At 43.1% G+C, this 16,506-nt stretch overlaps 1 protein-coding gene across 3 annotated transcripts; it reads left to right on the forward strand.

Moving 5' to 3' along the window:
• Positions 1 to 44: 44 nt before the first annotated feature.
• Positions 45 to 16,461, forward strand: stk24a (serine/threonine kinase 24a (STE20 homolog, yeast)). Of its 3 annotated transcripts, none has more exons than XM_031559017.2 (13): positions 45 to 514; positions 646 to 754; positions 973 to 1,029; positions 5,631 to 5,864; positions 7,923 to 7,979; positions 8,119 to 8,227; positions 8,404 to 8,561; positions 9,633 to 9,818; positions 10,027 to 10,172; positions 10,668 to 10,788; positions 11,428 to 11,484; positions 13,424 to 13,584; positions 13,716 to 16,461. In XM_031559017.2, exons 3-13 carry the CDS (start codon positions 988 to 990, stop codon positions 13,735 to 13,737), a joined length of 1,293 nt encoding a protein of 430 aa, XP_031414877.1. In that variant the 5' UTR covers positions 45 to 514; positions 646 to 754; positions 973 to 987; the 3' UTR covers positions 13,738 to 16,461. The 3 variants fall into 3 exon arrangements, with proteins under 3 accessions (XP_031414877.1, XP_012691784.1, XP_031414890.1); XM_012836330.3 differs by having other exon boundaries at positions 45 to 413; XM_031559030.2 differs by having other exon boundaries at positions 45 to 212.
• The last annotated feature ends 45 nt before the right edge of the window (positions 16,462 to 16,506 follow it).

Genomic DNA, 16,506 nt, shown 5'->3' on the forward strand with positions numbered 1-16,506 from the left:
TGGCCATCTACACTGTCATGATTTGCTGTAATTCATACCTATGGCTCCGCCTTGATGTCAATTTGACAGCTTTCAAGATGGCGGAGGTTGTTCGGAGAAAGTGATCTAGACAGGATAACAGAGCATTAAAGTGGCTGTAGTGTTTATACTTGCGGTAATAATTTATCTGTAGACATGTGCGGGGGAAAATAATAAGGCTGTCCTTTCGACTGGTGAGAATAGAATTATTGGACATAAACTGGGAATTCAGTGGCCAGTTGCGAGGCAGCGAGGAATTTGCATCAAGCAACGTTAGCTAGCTGGCTATCTAGCTTGCAAGCTATCTTGTTTAGCCGGGGCTGTTATCTAGCTAGCTAACTTAGTATACATTAGATGATAACTGCAAGTAGCAGATGTGGTTAATAATTAACAGGGTAAGAGGCTTGTTCCGAAGTTGGCCTATACCGTTGTAATATTGCGGACAATGGTTGATTTACTGAAACATTAATCTTTTTGGTACCCAATAACATCCGCGGTGAGCAAGTCAACTTTGTAGGGCTTAACGTTACATCTCTGGTTTAGCCTCAGCCGTTAGCAAGGTACAATTTATGCTTATTTTCACGTCTTTAGTTTTAGCTAACCGTGAAATTGTTTGGGGTTCTCCAGCTTTACATTCGTGCAAGGCCCGCTTGAAACTGTTATTGTTAACTTCAGCGAGGACTGCAGTACCTGCTGCTGTTTATCCCAACACGAGCTCAATTCTTATTCTCATTTGGTAAGTTAACGTTAGCTAGATATAACGTATTATTGTAACTCACCAAGCGCTTTTAACGTTGGTTAAATTGTTAAGGATTAAGTAGCTTTTGGCTGAATCGTTATAGTTTGGAATGTGGTTCTCCATCCAGAATCTCAAAACGTCGTAACATTAAATAAGGAAGTTGAAATTTTTTTCCGTTTATACCTTTCTCGGATTTGGCACTGCACTTTTGGCAGCTCTCCACAGACGACATGGCTCATTCCACTGCCCAGAGCGGCCTGTCAGGGATACAGGTAAGCCAACACTTCTGATGTTGAAACTGTTCCTTGCGGTGTCAGGTCGGGTATTTGTCTGGTCTCAACTCCCAATCTACGGCAATATAATGCCCCAAATTGCCTTATAACTCAAACTCTAACGTTACTTATTAGTTGGTGTTAACTATAACTTCAAGTGGATGTCTGAGCTGTTAGTGGATAAGTTAGCCTAATTAATAAGTAGCTAGACGAGTTAAATTGTTCTGCCAAAACCTACACTTTCTGGACAGCACCATCGTGCAGAGGACTTTCCCAATTTAAATTTGTTGCCAGCTGGTGCTATTCGAAGGCTTGAAACCAGAACAGCCTGTTAGCGATTCTGGCAATGTTGGGATACCTGGCAGCCTCGGTAGAGGAAGCAAGGTATGAAAAGATGGCTAGCTAGATAGCTTTAAGATAGGGTAAAGAAACCGTAATGAACAGAAGCATCTCCAGTCATTTGCAGTAACTTAGTACTCAGTGTATTTCAATTTGTATTACGCTTTAAATTCAGTCAATTACCATCTCTCTCTGTAAATGCTTTATTGAATGTTACCCTAAATAACAGTCACAAAGCCAAACGCAAACTCTGCTTACTAATTGTGTTGAGGCCTAGGCTTGCCCACAACACAAAGCTTTGGATGTGTAGAAATGTAACCTAATGTGGCCTTTTCAACATGAAGCTGGGTTGAATGAAGCAAAACTGATGCTGCCTTTTGTTGCTGAACCAATCATGCCTGATTTGGGCTTGATATCTGCCGTGAGTTGAAACAGACAAACAGCTATTTAGTAGAAATCTCCAAATCAAAGCTGAATTGGCCACAAAATGAATGACGAAGGAGATTGTGTTCCGCAGCAAGTTTTTGCACAAAGAAGGTATATTTTGTTCAGTGGTCCATATATGTGCACCCTTGGAGGGGGACCTCTTGCTTTGTTCTTGCTCAATCCGTTGAATATCAGAAACAATCTAATAGAACATTTCATAGATGGATTTGATCCTGGATTGAAGCCACAAGCAGTGTGTAATATACAGTACTTGCAAGTGATGTAACAGGTACATCTGATATGGTCGTGTCTGATGGTTAGGCAAGTGCTAGTCTGTAAACTAATATCAGCATGATGCATTATGTAGTTCTTGATCTCACAAATGAACATTTCTTGTTATTTGAAACGGTGTTAATTATTCTACTGCCTACTACCAGGGCCTTTACATTTGAGAACTTTGGGCAGTTGATCTCTGTAAAGCTAAAGCAGAGACATATCTAAACAGGTGATGTGGTTATCAGCTTGGAGATCACAAGTAGGCTAGGTCTTTTCATCACAGCTGGATGTGCGGAGCCCCCTGGCACACCCAGACAGTGCAGCTGGGAGAGGATCAAACAGATGCTTTCAGAGGGAGGCTGGGGCAGCTTTAGCAGCCGCTGCAAACCTGCTGACTGAGGAAATAGACTCACAAGTTCCCAGCGTGTGGAATCCACGCTCACAGCAGCCCTGTTGTCTTTCCCACTCGCAACAATGGAGGATTGACTCAACTTGATATCTTTCACCTGGGTGACCGCTTTGGTGGCACAGCGGGCACAGGGCCCAGTGTTTTCTCTTCTTGTCGGCCCTCTGCTCTCCCTCTCAGACGCAGCCACCTTTTTTAGATGCTTTAAATCACACGAGCAGACCTGATGTAGTAAGACAGGTGAGCAGAAGTTAGCAAGTTAGACATGTTGCTTTAAGCATCGCAGATGCCAGGGATAAAGAGATGTCTGATAGAATCATTTTGAAGACTGGAATAGAATAAGCTGTTTCGTCTGAACATTCAGTATCCATTGTAGAGCCTTTTAAACTGGGAAGACTGGCAGTCTTGTCTGTAGTATGGTGATGTTTAATTTACAGCCCAACTTCTAACTCCTCCATTGAATTGCATGAACTTGTCCTTCATAGTTGTAGGAAACTCTCGGTTTGAACTCCATCTCAAAAGTAGGACTGCCAAATAGAGCTACAACAACTAATCGACTTAATGGACTAAAATCAACATTAAAAATAGTTGCCAACTAATGTTATTGGCGCTAGTTGGTTACATAATATAGCAAGTTGTTGCAAGGATTAACTAGATCATTAGGTATAGAAAGAAAGGTTTTTCTAGATCTCTGAATTAGCTAGATTAAGCTGCTGTAATAAGACAAAAGCTATCTATAAATGACAGGGGGATTACAGCATGACAGCATGACGGAAAACATTTAAATCTAGGAGAACTTCTGGAAATCCTGGCCTCTGCTAAGAGGGTCATCAACTGGATGGCAGTGATGCCGAGTTGACCAGCGTGGGCGCACATCTGCTATGTGGTATTTGTATCAGCCCTGCGGAAAGAGACTTGGTTAACTTTAGTTCAAAACCAAGTATGATTAGCAACACAATGAGCCACGTTTGCCACAGATTGTTTTTTCATACCCTATGCTTAACATCAAAGTGTCACCAGTGTTTCCCTTTAGGACTTTATTCAGCAGAGGTGTGGTTGTGCGCGCGTCCACAAGCCCACGGTACTGGACCCATTTATGTTCTCATTGCTCAGACGTTAGATTAGATTCAACTTTATTGTCATTGCAAGTACTAATCACCCTGCACTAATCACCTTTATTGCTGCTCATGTTCTTACTGCTCATACCACTAATATCTTATGTCATACTGTATATACCCTATTTATCTATATTTATATTACCATTTGCACATACTCTGCACTCTTCTACTTTGCACTTCTGGTTAGATGCTAACTGCATTTCGTTGCCTCAGTACCTGTACTCTGTGCAATGACAATAAAGTTGAATCTAATCTAATCTAATCTAAAGTACAAGTACTGAGAAATGCAGTTTAGTGTCTAACCAGAAGTGCAAAAAAGCAGTAAAGTTTAGAGAATGTACGTATAGTGGTAATATATAAATAAATAAGTTATGGAAAGTACAGTCACTGGAGGAAGGTGGGGGGGAGCTATCACTGTGGTGCAGGGTTACAGCCGCAGGGAAGAAGCTGTTCCTGAACCTGCTGGTCCGGGAACGGGAGACCTGTAGCGCCTCCCAGAAGGAAGAGGGCAAACGGTCTGTGGTCCCTGTCAAAGCAGGCATAAAAGCTATTAAGCTCATCAGGGAAGGAGGCGTCGCTGGTTGGGGGTGGTGGTGTTGGTGGGTTTGAAATCCGTTATGGCCTGGATGTCTTGCCACATGCGTCGGGGGTCGGAGTTGTTCTTGAAGTGCTCCTCCATCCTTAGCTTGTGGCTGTGCTTGGCCTTGTTGATGCCCCTCTTCAGGTCAGCCCTGGATGACGTGATGTGAATGTGATACTGAGAAAGTCCACTAAATGTTGCATTAAACCAAACAGAGCTATTTGGAAACAATGTTTTTAAAACTCTATTTAATAAATACATCAGTTAATGTATTAATGCATTGAATGTAATATTTTATGATTGTTTTTATGCAAGCATACTAAGCATGGTTAGTGCATAAACTTTAAATCTTGAAATGTATCAATTATATAGCACTATTCAACTAGTCGAGTAATTGACTAGCAGCAAACTACAGGTCTTTAGAACTGTGGTGATTCATGCTGCTCATCCCAGGCAAGTTTATTTGCTATTGACAACTTTTTGTGCATATGCTACAATTAATCAAAATCTAATTTGAGTGCAGTACACTAAGCAATTTTGCACTGATCATTTTGATAATGTTACTAGTTATCAGAATGAATTTGTGACTACTGTACTGTTGAATTAGGTGCTTTGGCAATTTGGCTTATTTGAAACGGATTGCTATGTATAGTTCAGACATCCAGTGACTTGAAAGGCTTTGCCAGACTTTGTCTTGTGCACTGGAGGATTTAAGGCCTGATTTTCCTCATCAACAGCATTCTATCCTGCAATTGAAAGGCTCTTCTAAAGCTAGCCCCTCGACAAATTTAGTGCTGGCAGCATCTTCAATTTAGTTTGTGATGTTGTGATATGATAAAAACTGATCTTTGTGTTGTGGCAGGTGAACTTTTTGTATACATTGGGCCAAATTTATCCGATGTCATAAATGGTACAAACCTGCATGTCTGCCCACACATTAACACATTTTCTACATCTCAGACGGTTCACTCTATGAGTGTTGTTAGTTGCCACGAAAGCACTCAGGACTTGAAAACATGAATTTCATGTTAACATTTGATCTTTGCTATTATCTGAGCCCAGGGGCTGCTGTGTCTGGGTACTGATTCATCTTGTTCTAGATTAGGTAGGCCTAGATAAGCTGAAGACAGTATCATAAGGTGAATGTGTAACATGCTAAGCTGAAGACAGTATCATAAGGTGAATGTGTAACATGCTAAGCTGAAGACAGTATCATAAGGTGAATGTGTAACATGCTGTTGTGGGTATGATCGCATGAAATGCAAGTGAGTTATGTTTTCTTTTTCATTCAGACAGAAAGGCCACAGTAAGATGGAGCTTGTGGTGTTCACTAGTGAAACATTTGTTCTGGTATTGTGAATAGAATATATTTATTTGTCATTGCACAAGTACAACGGATAGTGAATGTGTCATGTGTGTTCAGTCACTGTTACTTCACCGGCCTTTTTCTCTCCAGTGTAATAACAGAACTGACCCTGAGGAGCTCTTCACCAAGCTGGAGAAGATCGGAAAGGGCTCTTTTGGGGAGGTGTTCAAAGGCATCGATAAACGCACCCAGTCTGTGATCGCCATTAAGATAATCGACCTGGAGGAGGCGGAGGATGACATCGAGGACATTCAGCAGGAGATCACAGTCCTGAGCCAGTGTGACAGCCCCTTTGTCACCAAGTACTATGGCTCCTACCTGAAGGTCAGCATACTCCATCCGCTTGACCTTATGGTTGAACCATAAAGTAAAGCCCAGGATCAGTGAAACCTTTTTTTGGGAGGATGCGTAGCTCCTGCACAATGCATGGACACAGGGTACTACTAGGAGACCATTGTTTTTGCCACTAAAGACCACTAAAGAATTTGTACAGATAGTAGGGTTGGCTTCTGTTTTGGAACCACTAATATGTCAAGCAGAATTTTGACATGACCATTCTGTTTTCGCATTACTTGTATTTGCATCATCACGCCTGAGGGAAACTTCATAGTGTTCAAGTAGAGAAATATATCAAGGCACTCTAAATTGTCAGTTTCTGCTAATGGTAAGCAAAAAACACTGCAGTAAAAACATCTGACCTCAGCACAGCTCTCTAGACCATAATGTCTCCCCAAGTGCAGTAGCTCGGATGTGAGGCGGGAAGGCTGGCCAGCTGGGTGTCTGTCTGTCTGTCTGTCTGTCTGTTTGGCCCTGGGTAGCAGCTGTTGCCAGGGAGATCTACAGCCACTGAGCATTGCCCTCTGGTCTGGTTCTTTCTCAAATTGCCACCCAGCTCCAGCTTGTAAAGGCTGAGCAGGGCTTCTGCAGTTCCAGTGTTGCAACTAACGTGATAATCAAATCAGCTTTATTGAGCAATCATGTCTGGCATGGGGAATTTTTTTTTGCTCATATTGTTTATGGCTGTTTGCAGCCCTCCCATAAACCCCTCCAGTTGGCCTGTTTTGTGTTAAAACTTTAACCAGTTAAGATCAAGTCAGTGCCAGGTCTCTGGATTTCACATTGGTAGTATGTCAGAGCTGGTGTAGCAACCTCTGCATTGTGCCTTTTAGCACTGTAAGCTATGGTGGCGTACCATGAGCGTTGATGGTGGTGATGCTAAGGGAAAGCGCCTCTCTCAGCTATACTTGCTCCATATAGGTTAGGATAAAATAAATAAATATAATATATAATATAATAATAAAATATAATATATATATACTTGCCTATATATATAGGTTAGGTAAAATAAGAAAACTGTGATCTGCTCTGTCATTAGCTTTATCATTTATTTGCCACCTGATTGTCATGTAGCTTATGAGTTTGAGCCCATGTCTAGATATGCCACTTAAATGGTGCATGACTAGGGGGAGAGACACACTGAGGCAGATGTGGGAGAACGCAGCTCCCTGTCTCCTGCTCATTATGAGTTTATGGCAGAAATGGCTTGAGTCCATGAGGGCAGCTGGGTTAAGTGCTTGTGTTAATTGTGCCCCACATCCTAACTGGTTCTGGCTGATCCCATGTGAATAGACCCAGCAGTGCAGGTTCCTGTCTTCTTATTACCTCCACTAATGAGGTTATGTGTTCACCCCTGTCTGTTTGTTTGTTTGTTTGTTCGTTCGTTGGTTGGTGTGCTTGTTTGTTAGCAAAACCTGCCCCGATTTTCATGAAACCTGGTGGAGAGTTGAAGTTGAAGAACTAATTTTGGAGCAGATCTGACTCACGGGGCACACCTAGCTTTCACTAGCGCTGCGTGGTACACCATCAGTTTCTCTTTCACTAACGTAGTTTGGATTTAGGTCATTCGTTGTCGAAAGCAAAAATAACTCTTGTGGTTTGGCGCCACAAAGGTGCAAGCACAGGCCTCAGCACAGGCCTCACCCCCCCAGCATGGCAGCGGCCTGTCTGTTTCATGTTCTGATATCATTTCCAAACCCTGTTTATCCAAATGCAATGTCACATGATTGGGGTTTATTTAGAAACAATTGCATCTCTACCTTGCTATTTTTGGAAGTGATTTACTGTAATTCAATAACGCTGGTTGTATAACGGTTGCCTGACACACTAAATTCTTTTGAAAGTGGAGCTTTTATGGCATTTTGCATGATGGATGTCTTAAACATATTAGAGCAATTTATTTTTGATCTCCTACAAATGACAAGTTAGACATCAGGCCAGAGGCAGAAATCTCCTCATGTTTATAATATCCTTTCAGAAATGAGCATCTACCCATGTTAATAATATTCCTTCTAAAATGTGACCTCCTTGTATTGTCTTCTGCAGGACACAAAGTTATGGATCATCATGGAATACTTAGGGGGTGGATCAGCATTAGATTTGGTAAGGTCGTAGCACCTGAGTGCGTGTGTGTGTGCGTGCGTGTGCGTGCGTGCGTGCGTGCGGGAGCTGGAGATTCATTTGGAACTCTTCTCCATGCAAACATTCATCAATGCAAGTTTTCCTTCTCCTTTTGGTCCAGATGGAGCCTGGGGTTCTGGACGAGTCCCAGATCGCCACCATCCTCCGTGAGATCCTAAAGGGGCTTGAGTACCTGCACTCAGAGAAGAAGATCCACCGAGACATCAAAGGTACAGCTTCCGACATTTCACAGACACACAGCTGTGCTCTCCTGCAAAACTCAGCTGCTGTCTCTGTTTCTCTTCCTCTTTATGTAGTTCACTCATCCCAATCTGATTTTAGTTTCCTTCATATTCTCTCTCTCCTCCTGCACTCTCATCTCGTAACTGTATCTGGTGCCATGCAGCTGCCAACGTGCTGCTGTCCGAGCAGGGCGAGGTGAAGCTGGCTGACTTTGGCGTGGCCGGCCAGCTGACTGACACGCAGATCAAGAGGAACACGTTTGTGGGCACGCCGTTCTGGATGGCGCCTGAGGTCATCCAGCAATCAGCGTACGACTTAAAGGTGAGACTCAAATGTCATTGATGGGAAACACGGCTGGCAACATGCAAAATCCACCACATGCCACCAGAAATGTGTTGTTTGCTCTACTGTAGGGCAAATACTGAGCTCCGTTTGAACGTTGATAAGGTCAAATCATTATGATTGGCTGGTAAAGAATGACATCATTGCCACATCCACTTATTACTGAACCCATTTATTTATTACTGCGCCCTGCTTTGTGTCAGTGAAATGAGCCAATATAGGTATCCCCGCCCATTCTGACTGCACAATTGCTGATGAGCGAAACCTGTTTGTGACGCTGTGCACGCACGCACGCACGCGCAAACACACACTCACGCACACACTCACGCACACGCACACGCACACACGCACACGCACACGCACACACACACACACACACGCGCACACACACACACACACAGGTAATGGTGAGTGACGCCTTTATGACTCTGGAATTGCTTGTTAGTAGAGTTGACATTTTATGAGTTAATGAGTTTCTTTCCTTTATGGAATAGAAGAGATTGTGGGCAAAGGTTAAAGTACTGCGTACATGAAGGAAACCGCTGCTTTAGGGTGAGCGTTAATGGTGCAGTGTAGCGCAGGGCTGACTGTGACGCAGTCATCAGGAGACCCATGGGGAGCAGCCACAGCTGATGACTCATGTGCTGCAGTGCGGTCTGAAGGGTTGGCGGCTCCACAGTGGTTGGATGGCGGAGGCGGAGGTTGCTCCTCCTTTTGGCCCTCAGGTGGAAGGGCCCATCAGTCGAGTTGGCAGGGAGTTCATCTGCTGCTGTAGGTTCTCTTTGCAGAACTAAAGGCAGTGGAAAAGGCTTTAATTTCAGGCACATGTCCCCCCCCCCCCCAAACAGCAAAGACCCATGGCCTCTGTTGACTCAGATCTCATGTTGGCTTACTCACTGTGAGCATGCAGCTGACTCAGATTTGCACTTTTGAGTTTTGCACATTTGGGCCTTTAACAGTTGATTATATTGATTATTATGTTATTGTATTGATTATTTGGTGGCTGAATTGAATTCTGTGATTTATTGTTCATGGATGGGTGTTTTGCAGGCAGACATATGGTCTCTGGGCATAACGGCCATTGAGCTGGCCAAAGGAGAACCGCCCCACTCTGAACTGCACCCCATGAAGGTGTTGTTCCTCATCCCAAAGACCAATCCTCCCACGCTAGAAGGAAACTACAGCAAACCCCTCAAAGACTTTGTAGAAGCCTGTCTGAACAAAGAGCCCAGCTTTGTGAGTGACCTCTTTTTTTTCTTAACACAGAATGCCAAATATCATAAGCCGTTTGCTGTGACTTTGCCAGAGTTTTAAAAAATGCCTGAAATTGCACAACAACGCATGTTTGCTTTCAAAGTTAATGATGTATGAATATCACTCATGATTGTTTTTAAGTGTTCTGTTCTCCTCTCAGAGTTGTTCTCTTTAATGAATATTTCCCCAGAGGCCCACAGCCAAAGAGCTTTTGAAACATAAGCTATTCATACGTCATGCCAAAAAGACGTCATTTCTGACGGAGCTCATCGACAAAAACAAGAGGTGGAAGGCTGAGCGGTCACGAGACGAATCGAGCTCAGAGGACTCCGATTCGTAAGTCCTGAAGTACTGGGACTAGCATAGGCAAACTTGCTTTTAGAAATGAGGCATTCATTCGTATTCCCTTGCCTGTAATTTTATGCTGTCATAGTGCACTTTGATCTGTAGTTCTAATATTAACCAGTCCCTTATTAAGCCTTTAATTAACAATGCTATTGCTAAAGACAGCAAATGCACACAGTAATGAGCTAGAGCAATAGTCTTACATGCAGGGAGAATTTCTTATTTTATTCTTAATAAAAAGGTTAGATTGAAGATTATCATGTTTATGAAAAGACCCTTTCATATGGTGTTTATCTAGAATATCAACTTTGAATACTCTAAGAAGTCAAATTATTGAGGTTTAAAGAGACTGAGATGTAGAAAGCAGCACTGATGTGCCATGAGAGTCTTAGTCACACTACCTGTGGTCACTCAAGTCTTGTCAGTTGTGGAGAATTGCATTATCGCTGCTTTCCTTGTTACATTATGAATTGTTGGTTCACTCAGAGAGCAGGACCAGTCTGGGAGTAAAGACCCCGCAGATGATAACTGGGCATTCGACACCATCAAGGATCCCAAGGAGCTGCTCATTGGCTTGGCCCAGCTAAACGAGCAGGAGGCAAACAAGGTAATGCAATAACCTAGTGTGACTCGCTTCAGTGTTTCACCTCATGATCCTCCACTTTGACTGATGGTAAGCCATCAGCATTGTCAGTGTGTCTCTAGACACACCCCACACACACACAGGCATGTTTCTAGACACACCCCACATACACACAGGCATGTTGCAGCACGACAAGCCTCGAAAACGGATTGACCTAGATAGAAGAAGGACCAAACGAAATGCTATAATAGTTTGTCTGCTAGCCTTCTGTGATGAGGCTGCTGCTAACGGTCCTGAGTGAATGCGAGTGTAATCTGTGGTGGCTTTTAAAAGGGCGCTTTTTATATAAGCCGCATGTTTTTCAGGAAGTGGTTTACAGGCTTGGCTGTGTCATGGAGACACTTTCTGGCCCCAGTGTCGTGTCAGTGTCAGTGTCATTCACTCCAGAGCAGCAGTGTGAGCTCATGTGTGCGGTTGAGTGGTTAGAGTGGGGATGGGTGAGACAGCTTGAGGGCCTGCTGGTATTAGATGGACTGAAGGGACAGTGGTGGCCCCAGGTACTTGTAAATGAGAGACTTGAAAGAGTTGCCCTAATCGCCTCAGAATGATTTTTAGTAGTCTCAACACCTTGCTTTAATCACTTTCTCTCTCTGTCTCTCACAGCCTCCGGACAGTCCAGAGAGGCCTTTCTCACAGAGCCTGACCACAATAATCGCTGAGGTAAAACTTGCTCTTTTTCTTAATCAGTTCTGCCTCGATCACCACATCCCAGAATGCTCTGTCCTGTGCAGACAAATGCAATATACCCTAAAATACAAACTCTGAGTGCATGCAAATTCCTTATCTCACTCTCCAGAGTCCTCGTGTACAAACCCCTTGTGTAGAATTCATACCAAAATGAAGCCTATGCTGGCAAGGTCAAGTTTAACTGTCGAGCTAGCTTGCGTGGTTTGAGAAGAATAGAACAGAGCAACTCAAACGCCATGGCTAGGTAATGCAAGCTAGCTTGATCATTTCCTAACTATAGCATCATTAATATCTGTGTGTTTTAATATTGTACACTGTAGACTAATTCCCTTTTAATGCATTTATTAAAAAGACTGGTTCCTTCATATGAATTAATTCATATTAATATCTTCTCCTCCTATAGCCTGACGCCACCATTCCTTTATTTCATACTGATCCACAGGAGAGTGTACTCACAGAGAGGCTTTATTTCATACTGATCCACAGGAGAGTGTACTCACAGAGATGCTTTATTTCATACTGATCCACAGGAGAGTGTACTCACAGAGATGCTTTATTTCATACTGATCCACAGGAGAGTGTACTCACAGAGATGCTTTATTTCATACTGATCCACAGGAGAGTGTACTCACAGAGAGGCTTTATTGTATCTTATCTTCAGTCTGTCAAATGATGTTGTTCTATAACTTGTTTCAGTGATGCTTAAAATGTAAGATTTTGTGTGATTTTTACTCAAATGGAGGTCTTTGTAAGTACAAATATTTTGTGCTGATGCGCAGACACACGCAGGTGTACCTATGGCTACCAAGATCAGAGCCACCCTACATTCCAAATCCCAATTTAACCCCTGGCTATAAATGTGCTGGGGTCAGAGAGTCACATAATCCTCAGCCAGTCTGGGAGTTGACAAGGATGCTTAGCGGTCATGTCTTTAACATGATAACCACGGTCTTTTGATAGTCAGTTGGAGCAATTGATCAAAATTACTGCAGGCATAAATTTACAAATTCCAACATCAGATCAATTCTGTCCCGAGAACCCCCCGATCACTCACCCTGTCACCTTAGGATAGGTGAAGTTGGGAAGTTGGTCCAGGCCACCTTACCACCAAATTAGTCAGTCGCATTTCTGCATCACAGATCATTTACACGTTGATGGAATAAGAATGCTTTCTAATAACAAAGTCAAATTCTACCTCCGACGATGCCTCTGTGTGTGTGCGCAGTCGATCTCTCAACCTCTTTTGGGGAAAACGGCTCGAGCTGCAAGTTTCACTTCAATGTTAGTCCTGTCAACCACATCAGAACTTTATACACCTGCCAGTTCATTCTGGAATGCTCCTACTGTCAAGAGGCCCAGTGTGGTACGCACTTGTAAGGGACTTGTAAGACTCTTGGCAGCATCGCACTCTTAAGCTGGACCCAATTCAGCACAGACTTGCAAGAGGAGAATTCTTAGAAATCTAAAACGGTTGATAAACCAGTCATCATCACGGAACAGAAAACCAGCGCTGTGTCTAACTACACGTTTCCTTTTCACAGCAATTCTGCCTTTAGGCAATAACCTCTAATAAGGCTAAAGCTGCCATTGCTATTCGACTCTGCATCGCGTAGCATCTGTGCATGCTTACATGTCCATTTATTTAACCGCATACACCTTGATGTGTTTATTATTTCCAATAAGGCCCATGTGGCAATACTGTGTAAATAATTCCGAGCAGTAATAGTTTTCACATGTGAGCCCTTTTCACATTCCTTTCACTCTTGATGCATCCAACTGTGAGCGTGAAAGGTGGCGTACACTACATTGTTGTGCAGAGGCAAATGTTTGTACGTGAGGGCCCCTGGTGTGGTCCCCTAACTAGTACTGAAGGCGGTTATTTGAGGCTGTTCTCCTCTCGATCTCCTCCCAGTTAAAGGAGCGGGGCCAGGCAAGCAACGGTAAACCAGAGGGTCTGGATGCGCCGCGCAAGGCCACTCTGGAGGCGCTGCACAAGGCCGTCCTCCTGGCTGAGAAGGCCTGCCCCGGCATCTCCGACTCCTTGGTGGCTGAGCTGGAGGAGAGGTTTCGGAGGTGAGAGGGGGGAGCACAGATATGGTACTGAACATTGAAACTGTGCTCGGGTTGTGCTCGTAGCTCCAGGTTAACCCCTGTGTGTGTTCTCTCTCTCTCTCTCTCTCTCTCTCTCTCTCTCTCTCCTGCAGGTTGTCTTCGTCATCCCGCTGAGTGGCTGCTTCAGCTGGCGTCGCAGCCATCAGGGCGTCATCCTGGACCAACAGCCCCAGTGAACTCTCCCCCAGGGAGGGAGACTCCTCATTCACTCACAGCAACAAAAAAAACGTTGAGCTTGTCGTTCGCTTTAGTTGTGTGTTTTTTGTTTTTCTTGTGAAGCCGGCGTCCAGGTGGAGTGATGCGCTGGCAAGCTGCCTCTGAGCTTTGGGTTGATCAACCTGCTGTAAGGCACTCATGTTGGGAGTGTGTTTACCTCTGAATCCACTGTTTTGGGTTGATCAACCTGCTGTAAGGCACTCCTGTTGGGAGTGTGTTTACCTCTGAATCCACTGTTTTGGGGGGGGTGGGGGAGGGAGGAGGTTCTGTACAAAAGGGTCAGTGATCGGGGTTCAAATAATGTCCTGTCTCTGGCTTTTTATGTATAGGGAACCACAATAGCTGGCTCAACACATTTTGTTGCTTTGTAAACTCAGGTATTCTGGTTTCAGTGAATTGGCTGATTTTTAGAGATTGAACACTCTGATAGGCTGGCTGTACAAATCTTGTAAATACGCTTCTTTTTACAGATGTAGAAAAATAATGGAGGGTACATTAAGGAATCACTGTGTACAAATGGCCAAATGCTTCTGTAGATAGTAAAAGGTTAATTATTTAAGTAGAATCATAAATGGCCATAACTGAGATTGCCTTGTCTTTTTATATTTTCATTTTTAACTTCGAATATTTTTTTTCCATTATTTTTTTCCTCCCCCTTCTAAGTTGAATTTTAGTACATTTCTGACTGAACAATGACCTTTTATTTTCATTAGTACCTCAGTTGGTTTAAACTCTTTAGATTTATAAAGTAAGATTAAGACATAAAGAAGTAAATCAGGATCACAATCTGTCCAAGCCAACCCAGACTGACTGAGCACCCCCCCCCCAAAAAAAATCATGTTGGTACAGATGAGTGAGAGTGACCTCAGCAAACCCTCTCAGTGTTTTTATGCTTCTGCTGAGGTCACTTAGTCAGGAGGACCCATCCTTGTCATGCTGCAGTGACGGCTTCATCCTCGACAGATACAAGTCTTCCTGAGAAGTACAGGAGTGCAGTTGAGGAGTGTTCCAGCAGTTTGGAATTGCGAGAATACTTGCCTTTTATATAGAAGCTAGCCATAGCCATAAGACATAAGCATGATTTTAAGTGTACAGGTACGCCATGTGCAATGACATCTACCCAACTTAGGAAAGATGGGAATTAAGCATTGCATGTTACCTCTATTTCCTTTCATGTGGATCGGCAAAAATGACATTCGGAAATGAAACATTTCACTGAATAATATAGTAGTAATAACCTCCAAATCAAACACAAACTCAACCTTGGTTTTCTGTTGGGTATAGGAAAAAGATGGCGAGAAAGAAGCCATGCGTCTGTTTTAAACAGTGCACTTTTGCCTGCCACAGTATGCTTGGAGAGGTTGTTCAGATGAACGTGAATGAGGAGCAGCTGTGTGAGAGGTATGTGTTATAGCATACTGCAGGAGTGGAGACACTGCCGCTCAGATCCTGAGGATGTCTGCCTTAGCATCTCAGCTCCAGAGTGGGATGCCGTTAGAACCCAACTCAAGCTTCGACAGAGTTGAGCCAAGTGTTGCCCTGCTTCAGGCCATGGCAAAGATGGCTCCCAGCCCATAGCCATCACAGTGTGTATGCAGCAATAACAGTCCTAAAAGGCTTGGTGAGGCTTAAGTGAGTGTGTTTATTTGAGCACATTTCAGTTGTAGTGTAGTGCTACCCTGTTTTGTTCTTTTTTTTTAATTTGGTAAATATGTCCTTGTTAGTTTAACTTACAGTTTTTGCAGGGTATAGTGATTTTAGTGATGGTAAACAGTGGTTGCCATAGCATACTGATTTTTGTTCATAGGTTTTTCTATTTGCCAGGTGTTTCAGTGCTGATGCTTTCTTTGGTATAAGTAGGCTTGTGTCATCGTGTCAGCCGTGTTGTCAAACTTGAAATGTTATCGCCAAATTAGGGTCTGAACAGAGGCCTTCTGGTCTTGTAGTTTTGAGTGAGTCACACGGCATGTGTGAAGTTATATGTTTATGCTCTTTTCATGACTATTTTAACTTGGACAAACAACATTCCTACTGTATGTAACATCCTTCAGTGATGATTTTTTTTCTTCATGGACATCCCTTTTCTGTCTTTCTCCTACTTCTGTTTTATATTGTGACAACAATTAAGTGCCATGTCTGCAATCCTCTCCCTTGTCAGATTTCATTTCAGTGTTATTTGCACCTTGTGGGACTGTCCAGTTCAGTTATTAATGTGTTGCACTTTGTAAAATGTTTTTTTAAGGACTTGAGAAAAGAGTGGTACTTGACTTATATGTTCTCATGTCTTAAATGATTGCTACTGTACCTTTTGTGAGTATGGCAATAAATTATTCAGCTCATCAGGACATTTTTCAGCACTGGTAGGCTATATTATATTGAGCAAATCGAAATAAATCCAGTATTTTTGTAACTAAGAATAGCAGTATTATTGCGTACTATTATATAATCTGACATTCAAATGAATGGTAATGGGAGGCTTATCATGATTTCCATTTTCTGTAACCTGGCTGACTGTTTATAGTCCTCCTGTAGATAATCCTTGCTCTTGTCTTTCAAACTCCAGAGTGTTGAAATCCTTTTATGCTTTTAAGTGATTTAAGAAAAATAAAATCAAATTCGTAAGAGAGGATCTGCCTAATTTACTCCAAAAGGCTTTGGGTGTCTACA

This window comes from Clupea harengus, chromosome 2 (genome assembly GCF_900700415.2).
Source record: "Clupea harengus chromosome 2, Ch_v2.0.2, whole genome shotgun sequence".
NCBI classification, from domain to species: domain Eukaryota; kingdom Metazoa; phylum Chordata; class Actinopteri; order Clupeiformes; family Clupeidae; genus Clupea; species Clupea harengus.

What these genes read in the sequence shown, in the direction of transcription:
- stk24a (XM_031559017.2), top strand. Translation starts at nt 988, where the DNA reads ATGGCTCATTCCACTGCCCAGAGCGGCCTGTCAGGGATACAG. An exon ending in GTGGATCAGCATTAGATTTG is followed by an intron (nt 7,980 to 8,118) that starts GTAAGGTCGTAG and finishes CTTTTGGTCCAG; the next exon opens with ATGGAGCCTGGGGTTCTGGA. An exon ending in AGCTCAGAGGACTCCGATTC is followed by an intron (nt 10,173 to 10,667) that starts GTAAGTCCTGAA and finishes TGGTTCACTCAG; the next exon opens with AGAGCAGGACCAGTCTGGGA.